This window comes from Vulpes vulpes, chromosome 13 (genome assembly GCF_048418805.1).
Source record: "Vulpes vulpes isolate BD-2025 chromosome 13, VulVul3, whole genome shotgun sequence".
Taxonomy (NCBI): domain Eukaryota; kingdom Metazoa; phylum Chordata; class Mammalia; order Carnivora; family Canidae; genus Vulpes; species Vulpes vulpes.
Window position 1 is genome coordinate 31,867,811 of NC_132792.1, and position 25,770 is coordinate 31,893,580.

Below are 25,770 nucleotides of genomic sequence, written 5' to 3' on the forward strand. Positions count from 1 at the left end.
GAAGTGAAAAATAAATAAAAATATTAACTACCACTGAAGCTTCCAAACTAGCAATCTTCTAAAAAATGATTTTCCTGTAGAAGCCAATTCACGAACAGTGTGAAAATATTTCAGTATGAGATATATGGGAGTGGGCAAATAGGAAGACATTAATTGTACAGCTAAATTAAATTAAAATGAAATTCATTTTTTAAGGTATTCTCTAAACATATTATTTCCATAGCATTGCAGGAAAATTGAAGATGTGTGACATTCTAGTGGTTAGAATATTAGATATTCAAAGCAGAGATAGTTACACATTTCAAGAAATATGCAGCTAAATTTGCCTTTGTTTTCTTTTTTTTTTTTTGCCTTTGTTTTCATGATCAGATGCATTCTGATGATTATTCTCATCTTTGTGATATTAAAAATAGTTACTGATAACCAGCAAATGCAGCTTAGGAGGTCTTGTGTCTTACACTATAAATACTGAGAGAATGCATCCATGAAAATACTTGTTATCCACAGTGTACATGAAAACATTGCTTTCACACAGTGTAAAAAGAAAGAACATAAGGCACAAAAAATACACTCTACTGTTCATGAATGAAAAGTGATGATGAGCTAAACATGATAAAATTAGGACTGCAGTTATTCTTCATTGTTCAAAGAAATTAAAAAAAAATTTTTAGACATTTAATTTTTTTTAAACTGACATCTTAGAAAAGACTAGGATTCAATTCTGTGTTTCAAATAAAAATAGTGAAAATTTGATAAGAAATGTATTAATATATTTACTGATGTAATATTTAAAATTTTAAAATCCTTTCAGGAGCATTCTCACAAAGAAAGTGACAAAAATTATGACATGTAAACATAACAAGGACTTAAAAAACACCAAAATGAAGGCCCTTCACACCACTTGGAAGAAGGACTCTTTGGTAAGAAATTATGATTGTCAATAAATATTAGAGCAATATTGAACTGGGAGGAAGAACAGGGATCTATGGTTAATTGTTCCTATTTTCAGAAAAAAAATATGAAGAAAATTGCGATAGTCTCTGAAAGTTTTAATGAAATTTATACTCGGTATTTACCTGTAATTTGCCTCTACAAAATAAAAATTCTTTAGAGAAGAGGCTAGGACCTCTACTCAGTGTAACCTACAGTAGGACCTCAATTTTCAATAAATAAATGACCTGAATATAGAGTTGGTATAAAGGATAGTTATGGATTTGATTAGAGGCAGTCTATAATTTTAGTTTGATTTAAATATTAAGGAACATTTTCAGATGGATAAATTAAATATCCTGGTAAGTTATGTAGACAGCTTATGTAATATTTCCCAATAAAATTAGGCAATTTATTTAAAAATCAGTACTGAAAAATAATCTGTTCTTTATTGTGCATTTATAAATTTGGAGCCCACTGTCTTATGTGAAATTGAAAAATCATACTTCTAAAACAGCATTATTTATTTTAGACACATAGACAGACCTGCCTTGACCTCTTCACCCTGCTTTTCTCCCCACTGCTCTTCCACATGCCCAGTTTCTTCATTAACTTCTGTATTTGCACAAGTAAAGAAAAAATAAGACCAGATATGTATATTTGTTACTCTTCGTGATAAAAAATTTCAAATTATTCACGATACAATGAAGGATTATAAGGAGACTAACATTATTTTTAATGAGTTTCTGACAGGTTACGGAAGCAAATTAAGTATTCTATTAATAAAGTATCATACTGTCTCCTTCTATGATGGCTTTCATTTGTAAAAGAGAAATTGTAACTCCTAAAATATTTGCAGTATGTGCTGTGTAAATTTGGCAAAATACGTTGTCTATAAACTTGATATATTCTTAGAAAAATATTATATATATTTTCTTCTACAGAACCAAAAAAAAATGATATTATAAACTCTGTTTTATTTTTGCAAAATGCCAGTACATCAAAGACAGGAAAAATATTAAAAAATATTAATGCCTTAACAGTTGTTTAGTATGCTATACTTTTCTTATATTGTTCCTATTTTTTCTGTTTTTTAAGCAAAGAGAAGATAACCAATACTGTACCAGCATGAAAACCAACATATACGAGGTTTTGAATTAATTTAATTAACAGACTAAAATATAACCAAATCAAAAGGAATTAAACTAGGAGTTGCTCATTTTTTAGCCTTTCAACACAGTGAAAAAAATAAACACGTCATTACTTTGCTTTTGAAATAATGCCATTAAATTACAACTCCTGACAACTTTTTAAGACATAATTCAAACATAATTTGATTTAGACCACCAACTGATAGCCTATTTTGGGGTATGCACCTTTAACTTCAGTCAGAATTTTGAAAACTTCTAAAAGAGATATTTTGTATCTCCATTAATGCTAAAGAAAATCACACAATTATGTATCTGCTGAAGTTTTCATATCAGCATTTACAGACACTGCTGAAATCATCCATACCTTCAAGCAATAACAAAACAAACAGAAAATCCTTTTATCTCATACTGGAAATGATAAAGGAGGTTTACGCTCTCCTTTTTTTCTTACTTATAAAAAAAAGAAAAAAATCACAATGAAAAGGGACATTAAAGGAAAACCATTATGAGGCAAAAACTAGATGGTATATAGAACATTAGTTGACAAGCCCATTAAAAACTTCCTCAACCCTGACTTTCAGTATCAGCTCTATCTTGACTTCCTGGTAGATTTATTATTAGAAAGAATGGAACTACTCACATCTCAATAGACTATTGCTATAAAAGATTTTTTAAAAGTTATGACATAAATTATATTTTTGACTTCATATGCCAACAAATGAAGTCAAAACTCTACCTTTAAAAGTCCTGGGGAGACAAAAACTTCATATGTACCACATAACTTGCTTTCTGGAAAGCACTTTTAAAATTATATACATTCATTTTTATATGAATAATTGAGAACTACAGAAATGCTGCTGTTATCTCCTTACCAGGCAGCATAAGAGACCATTAGTCATAATATCATGGAGTTGTTTAAAATCATGGTACATAGTATAGGAAGAACCTCAATATAGAAGTCCATAAATCATACAGTAACTAACAAGAACACAACCTGTTCCAAGTTACATAAGGCAATCAAAGTACTGCTGCCCAAATGCAGTACACTTAAAATTTTGGTACAAATAGGTTATAGAAATTTTAATATAAAACACATTTTAATATAAACATCTAGAGAATGACAAGATTATTTTAGTGATACATTATACACTATTTGAAGTAGCTTTTCAATTTTTAAACATTTCATGCATTCATTCAACAAAAATTTATTATGGGCCTATAATGTGCCACGCATTATTCTATGTGCTGGAAATTCATAAGTAAATAAAATACCTAATAATTCTTTAAATTTACAAAGTTAATTTCAGAATTCTTTCATTGGCAGATGAATGTTATTATTTATTTATTTTTTTGAATTTTATTATTTAATAAATGTATGACACTCCAATATATCATGACTCAATATTTTCTCTTGAGTCATAATGTAGTGTTGATAATAAAACTGTACATATTTAACTTCTGCATACTGTAAGCACTCTTGGCACAACATAAAAAGTGATGTGGGAAGTACAAACCACAATGACTGTCTAATTCAACAACTTTCTTTTCCAGAAAGTCAAATTTAATCATTGAAAGATCATCATAAATACAAAATGAAATATATGATGATAAGTCTCACTAGACTAGGTGTACATCTTCAGTGACATAAACACAGACTGCAATTGATATCTTTGGTTAAAGTCTTGCACAACATACAGAATTCTGCTTGAAAGGTAAATTACAATTTTTTAAAAACAGAACATTTTATCTTCTCATCTTAATGGAAGCTCAACTAACTCTTTGTATTCTTACTTGGACAGAATCAAAGAAATTCAACTCCTTGGTATAATTTCCAAGTAAAACAAAAGTTGAATACTTCACCAAAAATTATAAAACAGAATCATTTTACTGTCTATAAAAGCCTACACAATGGATGGACATCAATTGCAGTTGGGTTTATTTTTGCTTACAGAGCCCCCCAAAAAGGCTGTCAGCACAAAACAAACCCTCCTTTATGTACAGACCTTCATAAGGTTCTATCTCCTTGACTCCATTGTCTAGGAAAAACAAAATAAAAACAAAACAAAAGAGGGAACCAAAGCACAGGGGTTAAAAACAACAGAAATTTCCAAAGGCACAAAATGTATGTCTTTATTAAAGAAAAGTTAAATGGTGATTTAAATATATATATATATATATATGTATTTTTTGGCAAAGCATATTCAGTTACTAAATAAAGGGACCATTTAAAAAATGAGGTTAAAAATTATTATTATCTATCATCCATGCTTTTAGAGGTCCTTTATCCAAGAATTTATAGATTGGGGAGTATGCTCATCTGTATATAAACAAATAGTGCTTCTTATATAAAAAAATTGAAAATATTAAAAATATCAGTACAACATGCATCTTTCTTTGTATATTCATGATTACCTTTTTTCTGGTACTCCAGTTTTGAGAAGGATCACCATTGTTGTGCATCAGCTAACCAGTCCTTTGCAGTGTGTGAAAATTGATTTGGCTAGTTACTAATAAACTTTATGTAACTATCAACAATTACATATACTTAGTTGTAGCAAAGAAATATCATCCAACTGCTTATTTAAGAGCATTAAGTTTACTTTTTAAAATGCATTTATTCAAAGTTTGAAAATGTGCAAGAGTAATAATTGTAAGTTATTTTACCTCCAGATATTATAAATTTTAAATGCAAAATATATAACATTTATAAATATATTTATAAATAGAACTACTAGCAAATGCAGCTAAGGCATTCAATTAGCAAAAGAAGAACACTAACACAAAGATAGTAAAAAAAATCTTGATTCACCTTAGCTTCCATGTGCCTTTCCTACATGATAGAATTAGAAATAAAACTTACTTCTCTCCAATGTTCCCTTTGGCGGAAGTTGTGGAAGTTGCCGGCCCCTTCGTCCTGCCACTGGAGTACTTGACGGGCTTGTTTGGACAGACCCAGTACGAGGATGAGACCTACAAGATGCACCATTGATGTTCATTTTCAGTAGGATGCATGAAACCATTTTAATACATTTGGTTCATATGATAGCTGTGCAAGTGCAATTTTAAAAGAGGTTTAGCTGCTGATTAAAAAGTTAGGAAAGTAGGACAGAATATGGATATTTGAATGATTTTTGAAAGATGTTTCTACTGTTGTGTCATATGCATACATACACATATACATGCACACAAAATCCTACAGTAACATCCATGGAATTATTAATGTAAATTAGTATTCTATCCTTACGAAAGCAATAGGAGATTTCTGTTGCTCAAAAAATAAAATGTAATGTTTTACATTTCTTTCTACCAGATTTCCAGCTCTCAACACTAACCTCCCTCCCTTGATCCAAGGAGATTTTTACTCAGGCTTATGGTAGATATCCCTTTATTAGAAAATATCTCATGAAACTACAAATGAAACGCTGAACAATTCAAAATTTAGCTAAAGAAGATACTGGTTAATACATGATACTAGTATTGATAGAAAGAAACAAAAATTTAGTTTTAGTTATTGTCATTATGATGATTATCCCAAAAGTGATGTCTAATGGACACATACAATTTCTCATTCTGTAGGAGAAGAACATGATAGTTATGAGGTGCATTATGGGGAATTTACCCAGGACTCCTGATAAATGAGAAATCACAAAACAAATGTGGTCAGGACAGTTAAAAACAAATTACAATGGTAGCCACACACTATTATATCCGCTGAATATAAATAGTGTGCTGACACTGAAAAGGTTAGTATTGATTGTTATTAGTGATCAGCCAAGGATGATAGAAGAGACCATTTAGCTCCTGGGAAAATAAATAGGTGTGCTGGTGGGGCAAAGGGGAGGTTAGTCTGATTGATTTATCTTTCACCTCGATAAGGCAGGTGAAGGAGGGGCAGATCTTCCAGTCATTAATGAAGGCATCGACCTCATGAGGTTTGTATCAGGACGCTCAGTGGATCTGGAGCGGGTGGTGGTCCGCTCTAGGAGAGGCCGTTGTTCTGTTGATCTGGATCTGTGATATGGCTGTCTATCTGCTGCTTCACAATCCCTGAAACGTTAGTCAAAAAGCAGCTCAGTTGATCTTTAGTGCCCTTCTGCTATTTGGTTATGATGCATCAAATTGATTTTGAAAAAGGTCATTATTTAAAATTACTGAATTTGTAAAAACATATTCTGAGCAATTCTCACTAAACTTCTTCAGAATTTCTAAGGAAACCAAAATCTGCCTTTAACAGCAATTCCCAATGAAGATAATAGGAGTTGCTCAGTTATAATCACTGACAAACAAAACTGCCTGCTTTCCAAAATGAATTCCCTAACTGGAACAGGTGAAATATGTGAAGTAGTCTATTTCAAAGAATTCAATGGCTTTTCCTAACATTTTCAAAAGAGTGAAGAAAATCATATAAGCATTAATTTGAAAGCCTCTAAGGCTGTTTGTTAGTATGTCAACTGAGCTATAAGAAGGCTTTTGGCACAAACATAGTGTATTGATGCACCAATATTCCAACAGGAGAATCAAAATGTTTTAAGAAAACACCACAATTTTGCAGGCTGTAGCCATATTTAAACACATGGTCACAGGAAAAATCACAGAAAACCGGTTAATCAGCCAATCTATGCCACCTATCTCAGGGACCTTTAGCAACGCCAACCGACACAATTCAGAAATGTATTAACAGATTGAAATAATAATGGTTCTGAAACAATGTGATCTCTTTGACCATAAATAAGACCAATATCAAAATCTAATCCTGTTGAAAGAGGTATACTCAAATCTAAGGAACCCATCATTATTGACTTTTGTATCCCTGGAATCTAGCATGCTTTTAACACCTAATATGTCATTGATAAATGGTTTCCAACAGCAGGCCCACTATCTGTGAGACAACCCTGAGAACACTAATTTTGGCTTGAGAGCTCCAAAATAACACATACCACCAAATTATATTTCAAATCAAACTATGACCTACTCATCTAGTTGTAACTACAAAAATGGAAATGCTTAGATATTATGAACTATAAAAACAAGCATTCATTTCTCCCAAGACGAATGTAAAGAACTTCTACTTTACCTATTAGTTTGCCCAATCTTACTTTTAATAATGAAAAATGTGGGCAATTAAAAAAAAAAGGATATACTTTCCCACATGTAATTAATTATATGGCATATAATTTTGGACCAGCAGACATGAGAATAGATGACTTTAGAAAGTAAATGCTGGGTTTATTCTACAATATATCATGTGATTTTCTTACACTTTAAGTTCACAGGGTAATACATAAGTCAAATAATTTTTAAAATATTTTAAAATCCAAATGCCATGATATGATTGATTTCCTGAGTTAAATTTAGTATTTCTATATAAATATCTCTAGAATATGTCAAAAGAGCTGACATATACAAAGTGTAAATACATATACAATATTCAGTTACTTTTGAAGAGATATAAAAAAGGCAACCTGAGTATAAAAAAATCAAAATTCTATTTTTGTTCTTGAAAAACTATTTGAGAGAAAACACTTTTCTTTAGAAATAAATGTGCTAAATAATTTGTTAAATGTTTTTAGTGTACATATCTTTGTATACCTTCATCACAGTATATAAGCAGAAGTAAAGGAACATATATATGTCTTAGATTCATTAAAACCTATTTTTTTTGGAGATTACTAATCTTCACATCATTTTCAAATTTCCTATTATCTTAATAATAAACTTATCTTATTAAATGACATGTAGTGACAAAATTTTGTGAGATGCCTATGAAGACCCCAGCAGAAAATAAGGCTAATCTTTCACGTATTTATGTAAAATTTGATTTATTCTGATTTCATCAAGCAATTTTTTCCAAGTGAAAACTAAGATGTTAGGATATATACTTTTACTTCTTTGACACTGTATTTTAAATAATTGAAATACATGATAGTGAGTGAAATCCAGAGAATTATTTCAAATTTATTGTTATGTCCTTAAAAGGATATTGTTAGTTATAAAGCAAACAGGTCACTCTTTAGGAAACATCTCTTAGAAAAATTTCTCTTTAGGGAAAAGTTGTTTGAAGACTATGCCAATGTTTTACATTTTGCTTATATTTCTTCTCTCTATATTCATAAATAATATGAATTATATGATTTCCATAGTGTGAAAGGAAAATTGGTTAATAAGTAAAACACACACACAAACACACACACACACACACACACACACACACACACACTTGACCCATAGAAGAAGGTAGCAATTTCCTAAAATGTCCACCATAGTTAAGGGGAATGGAAAGCTACCATATTTTAAACTTTGATAACACAAGAGAGATCAATGCAGACTTCTCTCCCACAATTGGGTAAGAATAAGTCTTAATAGGTAAGAACTAAGATAATTGCTGAGAAAATTGAAAGCAGCAATGCCTAAGTCTTACACACCAGTCTTGTAGCAGGTTCTTTAAGATACTAAGATATAAAACTTGACAACTTCCTCCCAAATTCTTAGTGAATTTTAGTTTTAAGAACTTGATTAATTTTAGGGGCACTTGGGTGGCTTAGTCAGTTAAGCAACTGCCTTCAGCTCAGGTCACAATCCCAGGTTCTTGAAATCGAGCCTGCAATGGACTCCCTTGCTCAGTAGTAAGCCTGCTTTTCCTTCTTCCTCTGGTGCTCCCCCTGCTTGTGTGCCCTCTCTGTTAAATAAATAAATAAATAAAAACTTTTAAAAAATAATTAATTTTGAACAGTAGCAACTGAGATGTTAGAAATATGTATTTGCAAGGCATAAACTATTTTAGTGTCTACCTTGGGTTCTTAACTTGGTGTCTATATTTCAGAGTAAGTTTTCTTTGTAATTCCACTTAATTTACTTTATGCATTTTATTTTATTTATTTATTTTTACCTTATTTATTTAAAAACATTCTTCTAAAGGGAAGGCCAAAAGTTTTACAAGATTGTATAGAGTAAGCCATTTAAAAGATTAGGAACCAGGCACCTACCTATACATTTAAATCTTTCTTAGGTAAATAATCTTGTGTTTTCAAAAGTGATATAGTATCTAGTGATTTACTATCTTTCATAGTTCTATTTCTCAATAGATTGTTTATATTTTGTAACACGTGTTGTAACATATAAGTAGCATATGTATAAAATAGTTCAGATTTTTGCATGTATCATTTACCTGGATAAATATCAATTACTGCTCTGTATTACTTAGGGGCCGCTATTCCAAGCTGCAAGCTCTTGCAGAGGATCCTGTTTAATAGCCCTTCCACAAACAGAGCTAATTCATCTTCACTGATAATACTGTAATAAGAGCCAGTATTGTCACAACTCAGCTTTTAAAAGCCTATGATAGCACAGAGAGAATTTGAACTGAGGATTTCTATGGAAAAAAAATCATTTTATAATCATCTAGGCAAGTTGTCCATTTTGAGTCATTTTCCCCTTCACTATAGTTGTTCTTAATAGATTTTTTAAATTTCCAAATACCTGGCACAGCTTTCTACTTATTTCATTACTATTCAGTTTCACTCTCAGTTACATGCATAAGGGAGTTGTGCAATGTAACAGAGAAGAATAGGGTGCTGGGCATTCTTTTCTATAACTACTTATATTTCGATCATTGCAATGATTCAACTCCATAACAACAAAAGCTCAATGTAGCATCGCTGTAGGTACGATAAAAGAACATTAAGAATGCTAAAAGAAAGAAAGAAAGAAAGAAAGAAAGAAAGAAAGAAAGACAACCACCAGTATGATGCAAAATTTCAAAGTAATATTCAGATATCAGTGAATTGTCCTAGAATGTGGCTCAAAACTTGCTGTCTATGATAAATTAGACAGGCTTATTTCATATTTAGATTGTTAAGGTGTCATTAAATAAATGTAACAGGTTTTCTTTAAAAATAAACTTGTAAAAAGTGAAGCTATTTAAGAATTATTCTTTTTTCCTCTTCATAAAGAAGTTATTTCACTAATGCTGAAAGCTTAAATTAAAAAATTTTTTTTCAATGTATCTCTGAAGGACAATAAGTACATCTCTAGGCAAGAAATGTCTCCCTTGTATCCATATTGTGTAATACATACAGTAAGCTGATTAACAGCAGAAGCATTATACTTTTGATAAAATATACTGATTGTCTAGAGATTTTCTATGAATTAACTGCATAACTGAAGAAATAAATACATGATAAAAATTTAAAATTAGACATTTTAGGGCAATTAATAAAATATATACATATTTATATAACAATTTAAATTATATGACTGAATTCTATAATTTTCTTGTTCATAAATTACAATGTACAAGTTTAACTTTTTAAAAGCTCTAATTTATATTATTTTTTATTTTTAAGATTTTATTTATATATTTATGAGAGACACAGAGAGGCAGAGACAGGGGCAGAGGGAGAAGCAGGTTACCCATGGGGAGCCCAATGCGGGACTTGATCCCAGGACCCTGGGATCACCACCTGAGCCGAAGGCAGACGCTCAACCGCTGAGACACCCAGGTGCCCATAGTTTATATTATTTTAGTATTGCTTCCAAGGTAAAGAGAATTGCAAAACACAAAATACTCACCATGGAAATAATGATAAATAAATAAATAGATACTGTGAACAAATAGGAACATTCTATTCTTTTCATGGAAGACAGATTAATTTGTCCTTAGGCATAAGGATATCTCCTTACAGATCATGTCTGCTCATTTAAGTGTACATTCTATATGTTAGTTAAAAGTGAGTTTATTCAAAAATAATAGCAAAATCTAGTGTCAGCCAAGTTAACAATCTAAGATGTAAAACAGTAATAATACATATAGTGAGGTGAGAAAGCAAGACATTTCTACTGTAGAAAAACATATTACTATACCCATAAGCCTATTTTATCAATAAAAAGGGAAGTAAAGTGATCTCATATCTAGAGAAGTGTTTTCTGAGAAATAATTCTTATAGGAGGTAACAGAAGAAAAGATTAAATATCTCAATTTCCTGAAGGAAATTAAGGACAAATACAATACTGAAAAATAAAGATATATTGTATTATTAAATATGCACACAAGAAATATATAAGATATAAGTGTCTTGAGGATATTTTGACACTCAACAATATTTTGGGTATTTTATTAAATATTTATAAATGAAAATTACAAATTATAAATTTTAATTGTTATTTAATTTTAATTTTTACTTCAAAAATAACAAAATCACAAATAAGTATTTACTCAGCAGCAATAAACAAGCAGCAAATTAATATATCTTTAAATATATATATTTTTAAATCCTGCAGTAATATAATTACCATCTACAATCTATAAAATTCTTACTTTACTAAATAGGTAATTTTCATTTTCAGTGGATGTTTAAGTTTAACAATATTTTGTCAATTGTAAGAAATTAATGTTATTCCACCAGGGTATGGCCCCCACCCCATGCTTTCCCTTCCCAAGTCCTCAAATTTTCCATAAAATAACAAACATTTTAAAGATGTATGCCTAAAGAACCAAATTATTTATTGTAATATATGTATAAATGTGATGTAATAGGTTACTGTAATATATGTATAATATATGTTAATATATGTATACTGTAATATATATTACTGTAATATATGTATAAATGTGATGAGACTTGGTCCTCACACTACAATGCTATGTTCAACAGTTTCAGTGATCAACTCTGGATAATTTACTAACCTTCCTTTGTTTTGCTAGTTTTACAAGGAGAGTGGAATGGATATAGGACAGTTATCTCATACACACTGCTGCCAGCTGCCCTTAGCTGCCACTTCATGTCACTACAAATCACACAGTCAGAGGTAGCAGTCAGAGGATCAATTCCCTCAACACACACACACACACACACATACACACACAGAGCAAGAGTTATACGTATTTTCAGATATAAATACTAACTGCCTCAGTCACTATATGTTGTCTAATAATCAAGGAAAAATGATGAGAAACACCAAAAAAGCAAGAAAAATGGGGCCCACTGTCAACAGACAAAGCAATCAACAGAGTCAAACTCCGAGAAGACACAGATGTTGGAATTGTCAGAGAATTTCAAATAAGATAATTGTTATATTAAAGACTATATTAGAAAAGATGACATGCATGGAAAGACCGAGACATTTCAGCAGATAGACAGAAACCACAAAAAAGAGCCATGGGGGGACATGTGGCAGAGAAGGGACACAATGTGCCCTGGAGTCTCCAGCTGAGGTGGATAGTGGGTATGATGGAGGAGACTCTAGGGTAGCACTTGGAGGACACAAAACAGCATCTGTCCGCTCTTTGGATCCTGGGTACAGGTTCATAAGGACTTTATCTGGGCTGCTGTGGGATCCTGTCAGATTAGCACAGTGGGTGACATCTGTTCTAGACCAGTAAGCAGCTAGGTTAGCCTCTGACCCCACTGATACTCCTATGGTTTGCCTAGAATCAGATAATGGGAATATCATTCTCCAGAAACATAATGGTATCACAGTGGCAGTGCACAAGGCCTCCTGATGTCTTATGTCAAATTCTCCAGCAACCTGTCACCTAGGGACTTAATTCTACCTATGTTAATTATCTTAAAGATCTTATATTGAAGATCCAGAAGTTAGGCCATTCATTTAAAGTGCATTAGGGACTTTTCTATTCATCTTACAGTAAGATTTTTTACACTTTCTGGACTGACTTATCAAAATATTAGTAAGGAGGAGTCACATTTTGAAGCAGCAGGTCCAGGTCACTTTGCATACAGAATTTTTGCTATGCTCTATAAATCAGGTTGTGGGGAGAGTCAAATGGAGATGATAGAAATAAAGAAAGCAAAATATGGTAAAATATTAGTTGGAGAATTTTTATGGGCTCAGTTTATAGCGATCTTAAATGTGTAGCTAGGAAGTTTAGATACGGTTTAATTTTCAATGAGAGTGACCTAAATTTTCTGAATAAAGGTAGTTTTTAAATAATGAATTAAGAAGCTGAATTCAGCAGTAGTATATAGAATGAATTGGAATAGGAAAAGGCTAACTTATAATAACAAGGGTGAAAATAGAGACAAAAGTATGGAAGACATTATAAACCACAATGTACAAAATATGCAATATACAGTACACAGAACATACACAATATACAGAATTATACAAACAGAATGTCAGGGTTAGAAGGAGTCAGAAAAGTCATACAATCCAATCTTTGTCATTAACTTTACTGTTTAAACTTTACTGAACTATAAATTCTTTGAGAGCAGAGACTTTTTTTCTCTCAAACATATTTGACATCACCATATGAGTTAAATGTAAAAATAAACCAAAGAAAAAACCCTAAATTCCAAGCCTCCAAAATGAAATGATGATCTATTAACAGAAATAAGAGGATTCTAGGGAGGAGTGATAGTAACTGCAGTTTTGAACTTAAATTACTGAGGAGTAGAAGAATATTCTGTACTGATATCAATCAGATAAAGAAATCTGGCCTTCAAAGGAAGGAGCTGTACTGGAGAAATGGTTTGAGAAGTCACTGCATAGTGTTAATGTTTCAGTATTGATTGATTGGTTCATTCATTATTTCTTTTTTTTAAATTTATTTATTTACTTATGATAGACATAGAGAGAGAGAGAGAGAGAGGCAGAGACACAGGAGGAGGGAAAAGGAGGCTCCATGCCAGGAGCCCAACACGGGACTTGATCCCGGGACTCCAGGATCGCGCCCTCGGCCAAAGGCAGGTGCCAAACCGCTGAGCCACCCAGGGATCCCCCATTCATTATTTCAATACTATTTACTGCATTCATATTATGGGCCAAGAACTATACCAGCTATTGGAGGTTTTGGTCAGAACCACAGAGATGATAAGATATGGGTCAACACATAGACAAAAAGTTAAGGACATGAGAAATAGGAAAGAAGAGAAGCAGACAGCGAACAGTCAAAAGGTAGAATGAGAATCAGGATAGTAATGCATTAGAGAAACTAAAAAAAAAAAAAGCAGTGATTAATAATGGCAGGTGCAAAGAGGCAACACAGATAAATATGTATAAAAGCCTTGGCAAATAATAACCATGGAGGAAAATAATTTTAAAAAGTGCTGGAGGCAGAGGTCACACTGTCAAGGGTTGAAACTTCGGAGGTGATGAAGGAGCATTGGAAGCCTATGTAAAAATACATACTCAAGAAACATGACTTAAGAAAGAGAGAAATGAATCAATCTTAAAGTAGTTTGAAGGTGTGGCAGGATAGAAAGAGGATATTACTTAGACTTCATCAGTAATTCAAGAAGAAGCAAAATCATGAAAATAAGAGAGATTGAAATGCAAGAGAAACAAGAAATAATTAAGGAAGAAAAAGTCCAAAGACATTAAGGGAGGTTACAGTCAGCTACATAAACAGAAGGTGAGTTGTGATGGAAATGAAAATACTTGTAAGAGAGAAGATTGGTAACAATGCAAAGAAGTTAAGACAAAAAGGAAGGTAGCTCAGAAAGTATGAGTTACTTGGACAGGATCACATTTCCTAAGGGCTCTCAGTACAACCTCTTGGATAAGGCATCTATCTCTAAGCAAACAGTTTATGCTCTGTACAGGAATCTCCTCCTCCCGTGACTCCGCTTTGTTAGGATCCTTTTTCTTATTGGGGGCTTAATGAAAGCCCCAAATCCCCTGAGTTAAGACCACTCACTGGCTCTCTTCAAACTCCATGGCAAACCTCAGCACTACCCTAGACCCAGCTCAGACTCTTCCCAGAATTTTACTCAGTTCTAGCCCTAAAACAAGTCCAGTTCTGGCATCAAAACAAGGTCTAATAAATTTAGGATATTTGAGGTAAATCACTTCTACTCAAGCATCTTATCTCTGTCATTCTGGGACAAAGCTCAGTTGCCCCTGATCTCTCTAAATTCTTCATTTCCTGTACTCTCTTCTATATCATTTTAATCTCCTCTGATTCTCTTAGTTATTATTTTCAAAAATTCTTATCGTTAACAAACTTCTCTGCATCATTGAGGAATGGTTTTGTTCTGCAGAATGGGTTCTGCATATCCTTTTTTTAAAAAATATTTTATTTATTTATTCATGAGAGACACAGAGAGAGAGCGAGAGAGGCAGAGACACAGGCAGAGGGAGAAGCAGGCTCCATTCAGAGCCTGACGTGGGACTCGATCCCAGGTCTCCAGGATCAGGCCCTGGGCTGAAGGTGGCACCAAACCACTGAGCCACCGGGGCTGCCCTGCATATCCTAACCTTAAATAATATTCAGCTTAATCTTGCAAACTCTGCTTTCAGCGTAGCTCACATTAGCAGAAGCTGCTTGTTCTTTCATACTTCATAGTCCTCAGATCCAGCAGTTGGCTTCCTAGAGACACTCTGCCCATTACTCTCCTTCCATCATGTAACATCCCTATTTTTTGAAGCATTCAACTTAGCTCCAACATCCATTAACAATTCAGGTTGCTAGTATCTATCCAACTTGCAATCTTTATGACTTACTCATTGATAATTTTCAGAACTGGCTGTCAGTCACCTTCTTTAGCCTAATTCCTGTGGTAATACTAGGAGCTTTTAGGGCACATGCAGAAAACGGTTCAATAATCTTGAACTACAAGATCTTCAAAACTTCATTGTTCCCACGTTACCCACAGCCCCAAAATTACCATGGATCTTAGAATCCAATGAAACTTTAAATTCAGAAAAATTAAACTCCAATATCTCACATTCTGATTACAATAATTAATTGTCAGGTGTCTCATAGTCTCATTGCCTCTTTACTTGATCTTCATTTGATACTTTTTGTTCCTTGGTGCCACCAATTCCTAACAGTATTTATCACTTCTTTTGCCTTTCTTCCTTATCCATCCTAGACTACTATGATTGATCATCTGGCCCACTCCCATATCAACACTCAGATTCTCTTCTAACCCAATCTTTCAAACATTCATCAGAACCCTCAAATTAGTTCAATGCCATAATCTGATTTCTCTACATCTAGGCAACTGCGTATAGTTTAAGCAAAAAAAAAATGTTCATTCAGGTTGGCACACTGCAAATTCATGTCTTCCAACTTCTACTGTGCTGGTAGCACCAATAATCTTTTTACTTTTACTTCATCAGTTGCCATCACTTTTTAACCAATGACTAGTTTTATTTTTTTTTAATTTTTTAAATTTTTATTATTATTATTTATTTATGATAGTCGCAGAGAGAGAGAGAGAGGCAGAGACACAGGCAGAGGGAGAAGCAGGCTCCATGCACCGGGAGCCCGATGTGGGATTCGATCCCGGGTCTCCAGGATCGCGCCCTGGGCCAAAGGCAGGCGCCGAACCGCTGCGCCACCCAGGGATCCCCAATGACTAGTTTTAAACTTCCTCATTTCCTTTTTTTTTTTTTTTTATAAAGAGTTTATTTATTTATTCATGAGAGACACAGAGAGAGGCAGAGACACAGGCAGAGGGAGAAGCAGGCTCCCTCTGGGGAGCCTGACATGGGACTCAATCATAGGGCTCCGGGATCACGGCCTGAGGTTAAGGCAGACACGCAACCACTGAGCCACCCAGACTTCCCAAAACTTCATTTCCAATCAAACATTACATTCAACCTTGGGTCTCCCAACTAAAGAATTTGTCTCAAAAACAATCACCATAATCTTAATTTACAGCAACAACAAAATTAAGGCTATCAAAGATAATTATCTTCAATTTAACAACTTTTTTCAAAAACTTAGTTTAAACTCTGTTGTCTGTTTTCTTCCTATCTCGAAAGGAAACAAGAGCTTCTTTCTGTCCACAGACTCCATCTGTGTGTTTAGCGCAATCTCCTGCCCCATGACCTTTCTACCAATCATGGTCTCCTTTTTCTGTATTTTCAACCCAACTTGTCCTAAAGGATCCTTTCCTCCAGCCTACACATTCATGGTGTATTTCATATTCTAAAGAAAAAAAATCTCCTTTGATATTGCATACCCCTATCCACTATTTCTCCATCACACTCATAGCACATGTGTCTTGGCTCCGAGGCTCCCGTGCCTCAAGCCACTGCAAGCCATTTGTTCCCCCTCACCACCCTTCTGAAGTCACTGGAGATGAAGTCACTGATGGCTCCTCACTTGCCAAATCTAATGGACATTTCCATTATTATTTTTACTGTTGACATTGTATCTTCCCACTTCAAATTCTATTCTTCCCACTTCAAACGCTATCCTAGCTTCTTCTAAAGCTGGAATTAATAGAGCTCTTCCTTCTCTTTGACTCTTCCTCTAGGTACCACTTAAATGTTCATGTTTTCCAGAACTGAGAAAAAGCCATGGGTTGTTTCTCTGATTGATTTCACTTTCATTTTTGTAGCTACTTCCCATTATTAGTAAGTTTACTCTCAAATTGCTCTGCATAGCTCAAATTTCTTTGAGTTTTAAAATTATTTATTTTACTCCTTGCTAGAGGTTTCCCCTTAACTCTCTTGGTAATTCCAGAACTGAACTTGTCTCTGGCCTAAACTAATTTCCCTCTGAATATCCCTACACCCTCTTCACCTTGGTTAAGGTACGACATGCATTCAGTTACCGAAACTGTAGGGCTCATTGTGTTTCTTGACTCTTTGTTCCCCATCAACATTCAAATCCCATTATTTACTATTATATGTACTATTGATTTCAATTGATTAAATCTCGGGTCTTCTTTCTCTCTATCCATTATCTTACGTAATTCATGCCCTCAAAGAGTTTCCTGCTGCCCAAGACCAAGGCAACAAATATCTTTATGCATGCTCTTCTTTCCCATAGCCTTTTCTCTCAAATCAACCATCTACATAGTCTCTATGGTAATTATTCTAGAATGAATAAATATATTATAGCCATCTCCTAATTAAAACTCTTTGAAGTACTTCTATCATTTACAATCTTAGATCTAAATTCCTTAACAGAACATAGAAGATTATCCATAATTAGGACCATCTCTATCATTCCAGATTTATTTCTTGCTATTCCTTGCCTGTGGATAATGCTCCAATAGCACTAAAACGTGGAATTTATTCTTTTAGTGACTTTGCTCATACATTTTAGAATTCCACTGACATCCTACCTTACCTCTATTACAGGTCTAAATAATTCCAATTCCTCTTTTAAGATATAGCCTAGCTGTCTTCTCCGTGATATCTTTACATGAAAGTCCAACATCATGCTGTCAAATAATGATTTCTTCATATGCTGCGTATATCTTTAAGTAGAGATAAATGTTAGGAAAAAAAAGTAAGGCATAGGGTAAATTTTTAAATATAAAAGGTATATTTATTAAAATAAAGGCTGTATCTTAATAAAGAGATATCAATAAAAGGTAACATATCTCTGCTAAATATGTTTGCTAAATGCTGACTGTGTTTAAAAATACACAGTGATGCAGATAGATTTATACTGATTAGCATAACCTGGTCAAAAGAGGAAGAGTTGGTTTTTTTTCTTTTTCTTTTTTTTAAGGTTTTATTTACTCATGAGAGACACAGAGAGAGAGAGAGAGAGAGAGAAGCAGAGACACAGGCAGAGGAAGAAGCAGGCTCCATGCAGGGAGCCTGATGTGGGACTTGATCCCGGAGACACAGGCAGAGGAAGAAGCAGGCTCCATGCAGGGAGCCTGATGTGGGACTTGATCCCGGGACTCCAGGATCATGCCCTGGGCCGAAGGCAGGCGTGTTTAAACCACTGAGCCACCCAGGGATCTCCCGAAAAAGAGTTTTGATTCCTAATATCAGTTAATATTTGTCTCCTGAAGTAATATAAAGAGTTTAACAAACATTATTTAAGCCTCTATTCATCTGTTCCAAAGAGGTAGCACTCATAATTTTTTATTTTACAACACTGGGGTAGGGAGACTGGTGGTTCTGATGCTTCACAGACTGGGGGTGTCATGTTTAATTTACCACATTCATTCCATTCAGAAAACTGCAGATTTTGGGGCACCTGGTGGCTCAGTGATTGAGTGCCTTCCTTCAGCTCAGGGCATGATCCCAGGGTCCTGGGACCAAATCCCTCACTGGGCTCCCCACAGGGAGCTTGCTTCTTCCTCTGCTTACATCTCTACCTCTCTGTGTATCTCTCATGAATAAATAAATAAATAAATAAATAAATAAAATCTTAAAAAAAAAAAAGAAAACTGCAGATTTCATATAGCTAGCTACACTACAGCCCACTTGGAACTAATAACACATATTTATCCCCAGAAGGGGAATTCCCAGACTATGACAGTAAATGCCACCTTGAAATCTGGGCTGCAAAATTGGAGAGTTGGTGCCATTTTCTTTTCTTTCTTCTTTTTCTCTTTCCTTCTTCCTTTCCCTCCTTCCCCCCCCCCCCCCCCCGTTTTTTTTCTCACAACTCTCAATAAAGAGATCACTTTTTAAGTATTCAGTTACTTTGACTCAAGAAGGTGAGTTAGGGAGAATTTGGAAAATTTAATTTAGAACCATTCTGCAAGAGAAAGAGATTGATCCAGATTTGAACTGTATCAAAAAGGTAAAAGAAGAACTACAATGTAGCAAGGGAATTGAGGATATTTCTAAGAATGGACTCAACCTTTGGATAAGTAAGTACAGTGGAGACTAGTATGGAAAGGAAAAGGGGTCAAGAGAATGGAGTTCTTGTTGGAGATAAGAGAACTAGTGAAGTAAAAGTAACTCAGTGAAAAAAATAAGAAAGAACCATGTATAGTTCTGGTCCAACAGTAAAGTATTTGAATTCATATTTTAGAGGTGTAATAATTTCAAATGAAGATAAGATTCAGGTATGGCCACAGAGGTGACTGACTAAAGTAGAATTGGGAATAAAGTTCACTATCTCCAATCTGAGACAGCCAGGGAAATGAGTGGGTGCTGAATAGATCATTCAGGTGAATGCTAACATCACTCTGGTTGATGGCAAGGATTATTAAAAGTTAGACTAAAGCTAAAATATTCAGTGAATAAAATGGAATAACCAAGAGGTCACCAGATAACCTCAACACGGAAGGATTGTGCTCAGTTGCATTTTATACAAAGGTACAGGGGTTAAATTAAAGACAAGAAGCCTAGAATATTATCGTGATAAACACTGGAGAGTGGATTGTACCCTCGATAATCCCAGAATCTCATAGTAGATTAAGGTGAGGGTCAGAAAGATTGAGTAACTTAAGTTAGCAGAGTGAAAACAAATGACCAAAGTCGCTTTAAAAAAAGAAAAAAAAAAAGAAGATGTTAAACTGAAAATCAGTATACGGTTTACTACTTCTATGAAAGAGACATATGTATTCGATAGGCAAAGATCCTACAGATAGATGTAATAAGTAAAACCATATATTCTCATTCTCAGTTTGGGTAGTAGATTCATGGATTTCATTTTATTATTATACTTTGAAGTGTGCACACATTCTTTTTTATGCATCAAACTGATGATGATGAAATATAGTATTTTTAAAAACAACTAAAAATTTCATTCTTACAAAATCCACCCAGTTGGTCTAGGAGTAGGTGTATATTAGTCTCACACTGGAATCATCTAAGTGATGGCAAATCTTACAGTAAGATATTTGATTACTTGTTTTCTAAAACTGATCTTTTTTAAAAACAATTTTTCAAAGGTTTCATCTATTTATTCATGAGAGACGAGAGAGAGAGAGAGAGGCAGAGACAAAGGCAGAGGGAGAGGCAGGTACCCGCTAGGGAGCCCGATGCAGGACTCGATCCCAGGACCCCGGGACCATTGTGCCAGGATCATAACCTGAGCCAAAGGCAGATGTTCAACCACTAAGCCACCCAGGTGCCCCCTAACACTGATTTTATTAACTATGTTTTACTTTAATACAAACATTAATGATAATTGTGTTTCCTGACCACAAAACAAATCATGGCATAAGAGGCAATTCAGAAATGTATCCTGAAAAATAGGCTAGCTAGGCTAGGGTTCAGAATTGGAATAGGTACAGGAAATTGACAGCCAACCTAGAGCTGATTAAGAACTGATTCTACACAAGTTGACTTGTTGAAAAAATAAACAATATGAAGCAATTGACTTTTCGATGACATAGATAAGTAGAATATAAAAAAAAACACACCCAAATGTGGTGCAAGATTTTAACTTAAATTTAAATGAAGATACCAGAGTAATCAGAATAAGCCTAGAATCAGTGATGTCTCATTCACATCACCCACTTTAAGAAAGGTCTTGGTCAATCATAGGGAATCATGTTTTTGTAAGGTAAACGTGTAGTCCCTGAAAAGCCAAAATAGTCAGAATGTAATATACAGCAAAAGTAAAACTAAAAAAGAATATTTTAGTATTAAAGCAAAATAACAGAGAAGAGAGTGAGAAAATGGAAAAGACAATAAAATACAGCAATAATCACTATCATATAATAAACCAGAAAGCACTAAATTTCAATTACATTTACTGAAAGACATCACAAAACTTGAATCATGAGGAATCTATTGTTGATATTATCTCTTATATTTCCTTTTACATTTATCTACATGAATTCAATCCTTAGGAATTCACTCATTAATTTCAATTATTTTTGAAACTGTTATTAATAACTCTTAATCAATTAAATAGTATAAAAGTGGTCACACATAACCCAAATCACTTTGAAACAACTGAGTACAGCATATAATTCTTTATACTAACTGAACTCACCACCACATTATCACTGCCTTTCTTTTCTCTTCCAATAGAACCTCAAAATGTCACAAACTGGCTCAGAACCCTAAAGCTACATAAAACCTTGAGAAACTGTAAGCCCTTAGAGACCTTCTTTCCCTTCTCTTTCTAGTTAGTTTATCCTCCTTTCTGTTAAGTGTCAAGTAATTGATATTTCCCTTCAATATAAGGAGAATGGTGGTAAAGTTGAAAGGAACAAGGATTTTCCCATAGACCCAATATGCTCCATGGATCCAGGATTATCTATGACCAATGAGTAGATCACAGCCATCTTCGACAAGGTAAACTACAAACTGATCAGTTCAACCTAAGCATTCTAAAACTGATTCCTCAACTGTGGGGTGGGGGTGGGGGTGGGGAAGTGGTTTGTTAAGGTATGAAAAACCAGTGCTGTCTAAATATATTATTATGAAGGTCGTTAGTCAAATGCAATTAATTTTTTAAAATACTGTTATTCGAACCTTCTAAGTAGTCAAAGGCTAACTGTAATTCCTGGTGAACTGAATTTTTAGAATCATCAAAGAGATGATACTAGCTCATTAAAGGGAAGCTATATTTTTGACATCTTACTACAATTAAAGTGTTTACATATGCTTTTTATTTTCTATTATTTTACTGGTAAGGATAATATTTCTAGATTTCATTAATAATCATGTATATATATGTATATATATATAAAGCAGAAATAGAATTGAATTATATCATATCATTAGACAGGCACATGCAATTCTATGAACAGACTCAATTGTAAGAAAAATATACCTGCCATCCCTGTGATGATGTTCAATGTTCTGACTGTATCTGGAGCGAGGTAGAGTAAGAAAATGACTGCAAGCATGGCAGAAACAAGAATATAAATGAGACTCAGGAAAGAAATGAAAAGGTATTATTTAATTTTAAAAAATAAAATTCAAAAAAGAGAAGCAGATAGTTAGCAAAGCAAATGAAAATTGTTATTAGAAAGCTTGCTCTTTCCTCCCAAAGTCCATTATAATATGGCAGTGCTAAAGGTTAAAATATTCTAGGTATTCCAAAATAAACACAACAAAAACATAACAAATCAAGACTTAAACAAACCATATTTCAAAATAAAATCTTATCAATTATCATTCAAACATCTCTAGCACCATCTATGAAATGTTATACAATATCGTCGCTTTCCCTTTTTGAGGAGGAAAGATAAGAAGAAAAATAACAAAATAACAAGAAAGTTTAAGAAGAAAATAATTAAAGAGTAATTTCTAATATACACAGGAGATTTTATAAGGTATTATTTCTTCTCTGATCACAAATAAGTAAAAATAACTAAGAGGGCTTCAGAACTACATCTAGTAAGGAACAAGCTGACTTGAATTATTATTTGGTTATTAATTTTATTTATTAGGTTCATTGGATCCTATCTATTTTTCCATTCATTATATGTTGTACATGTTTATTACATACTGTGGGCTGTGCCACACTTCACGCCTCATGACTACCATAAGCCACCAAAGCAGCACACTGACCTCCTCACCCATTTGTGGTGGCTCCTCTTCTTTCCACAGCTCTAATTTAAACTTTTCTGTTTTCTTGAAAGCTTTCATGCCAAAACACTTAACTTTGGCAGATGAACATTATATTTCATTTAAAAAAAGGGGGGAAGCCAACTTTGAACTCTCTCAACTGTCATATTTATGCCTCTAAATACAGAGTACCTATATTTATATCTTCACTTGTCATTTTCTTTTGCCCCAAGGGAACAAACTCTTCTACCTGTAATCCTAACTTCCCACATGATCTTCCTTCCTTCATTATTGTCTCATGCCTTCCATTCCTGAACCGCACTTAATCCTAAAAATAAACCCTTCACTAACCTCATCTTCCTCTCAAGCCCGATGTCTCTGACTTTCCTTTCATTGAAAAACATCTTAGCCATATCTATTAATTTTGCCACCGCTTCCTCACTTCTCATTCAAGCTTTAAGCTCACTGTATGTAATGGGACTTTCAATCTCTATCATTCTCTGGAAGCTATCCTGTGAATGTTACCTGTGAAATCCTAAAAAAAAATCTTTTAATTTCTTGGTCTTCATCATATTATTCTTATCTATGATGGTGTTACACATTGATTTTCAACCTCTGTTTTTTGACACTCTCACCTCTCCTAGTTTTTGAAACATAATTCTCTCAGGCTATTAAAAATAGTATTTATGTAACACTTAACTAGGTGACAAATACTCCATTACAGGTTTATTTACTTTATATCTTTTATTTCTCATAACAACTCTCTGAGGTAGGTTCTAGTATTGCCACAGACAGAAAGACAGGCTGTAAGTGCTTGCCGACAGCCATATAGTAAGTAGCTGGACTGGGTTTCAAACTCATGGCTTCCTTAATTCAAAATTTAGGCTCTTAGCATTTACACAACTGGCCTGGTTTCTCACCTATCTAACTGCTTCTTTACCCATTTCATTTACTGGATTCTCTTTCTCTTTATTCCAAGAGGCAGTGGTTTCCCGAGATGGAATCTTCCAACTTCTTTATATTCCAACACATTCTTTCTGGATTTTATTATTTGCTTTTATAGTATAAACTGTCACTTTGTTTAGCTTTCATTTTCCTTTGGGTTTCACAGCACATTTTTAGCTGCTTCCTGGGTTCTCCACATGATGGCCTGAAAGTTGTGTAGACACTTCAGAAAAACACATGTTAATTTTGAGGTTTGAGGGAGACATCTGTGTATTTGGATGTCTGGTGTGGCATTTATGAAATGAGGGGGCTGGAGTAGTAGTTTTCAAAATTTCTTTTTGATCAGATTTTTGTGTAAAACCAATCAATAGGAATCCAATAAAATCAGAATGTCTCTGGCTTAAGAGGGAGTTGGGAGACTAGTTTCTATGCATTTGGTGTCATCCTTATCTAAATACTAGAGTCCTTCAAGTACCTCTTCAGAACTGATGATTCCATGATCTCTAAAAGACCCTCTAGTTTCAAATATAATTCTTTAACCCTTCTTTGAAACTTAATATAATACTTCAGCTATTCTTCTGCGTGTAATCCCAGTCTTAACTAAAGATTTAAATATTTATTGAATAAGCCAAATTTTAAAAATCTCCTAATTTAACTCCTTCATTTTCCTTATTTTCTACATTTAATTATCAACCTTGCAAGTTCTAATGCCTAAATAACTCAAATTTATCTACTTTTCCTTTTCTCCTGCCACTACCTTCAATTAGGCTAACCTTATCTACTGAAATAATCTATTGTCTCTCTTCCTTCAACCCGAACCCTTTCCTGATCCAATCCATTCTCCACTCTGTCTACAAGCAAGACAATTACAAATTATGCTTTTGATCATGTATGTACTTTGCTTAAAATCCTTCCTTGGTTTCACATTCCCAAAACAAGTATATACGCCTTAAAATGGCATAGAAATTAAGTTCTAAACTACTTCAATCTTCAAGTCCTATCACTTCACGTCTCCCATTACAAAACTTTTTATGTGGGTACAACAGACCACCTGAGATTCTCTAAATATATCCTGTACTTTCCTGACTTCAAGATTTTGTTTATGCTTATCACTCTGCCAAGAATGCCATTATCTTCCCTCTGTCTCCACTTCATTGCCTTTGAAAATTCTACTCAATCTTTAAAGTCCAACTTCCCTTTGAAGCTTTTCCCCAATACTCAGGTAATTTTCTCTCCAATCTATTCCAATAATATCATGCTTAGGCCTGACAGTCTTCTATGTCTTATAATTAATTGGTAAATTGTATAATTTGTTGGTATATATGAGTTGGTATAGTTAGTTGGATCATCTGTTTATTTAGGTCAGGATAATGTTTATTTTAAATCTTTGTCCACAATTGGCTGACATAATAAATACACTTTGGATTGAACTAAAAAGTAAAAACATAACTACATAATTTTCATGATGAGTCTACCCTCCAAAGAAAGCAATGGTTCACGTAATCACAGAAATATTCTAGAAATGTAAACAGAACATTACAAACCTATATAGTATAAGAAAAAAGTAAACAGTATTCAAAAACGACATTCCTGGCATTACAAA

General features: G+C 33.7%; 1 protein-coding gene and 1 pseudogene across 49 annotated transcripts in view; one reads left to right on the plus strand and one right to left on the minus strand.

Moving 5' to 3' along the window:
• RIMS2 (regulating synaptic membrane exocytosis 2) overlaps nt 1-25,770 on the minus strand; it is a 589,976-nt gene that overhangs the window by 201,375 nt on the left and 362,831 nt on the right. For 19 of the 49 annotated variants that reach the window (XM_072734095.1, XM_072734078.1, XM_072734076.1 and 16 more), the window contains 3 exons: nt 22,483-22,548; nt 5,949-6,128; nt 4,942-5,051 (listed from right to left, as the gene is read on the minus strand). In XM_072734095.1, the coding sequence (XP_072590196.1) occupies nt 4,942-5,051; nt 5,949-6,128; nt 22,483-22,548 (356 nt within the window). The remainder of the gene's footprint in view (nt 1-4,941; nt 5,052-5,948; nt 6,129-22,482; nt 22,549-25,770) is intronic. The other 30 variants (XM_025994821.2, XM_072734080.1, XM_072734079.1 and 27 more) reach the window with 2 other exon arrangements.
• On the plus strand, nt 12,308-12,579 carry LOC140595153 (ragulator complex protein LAMTOR5 pseudogene; annotated as a pseudogene).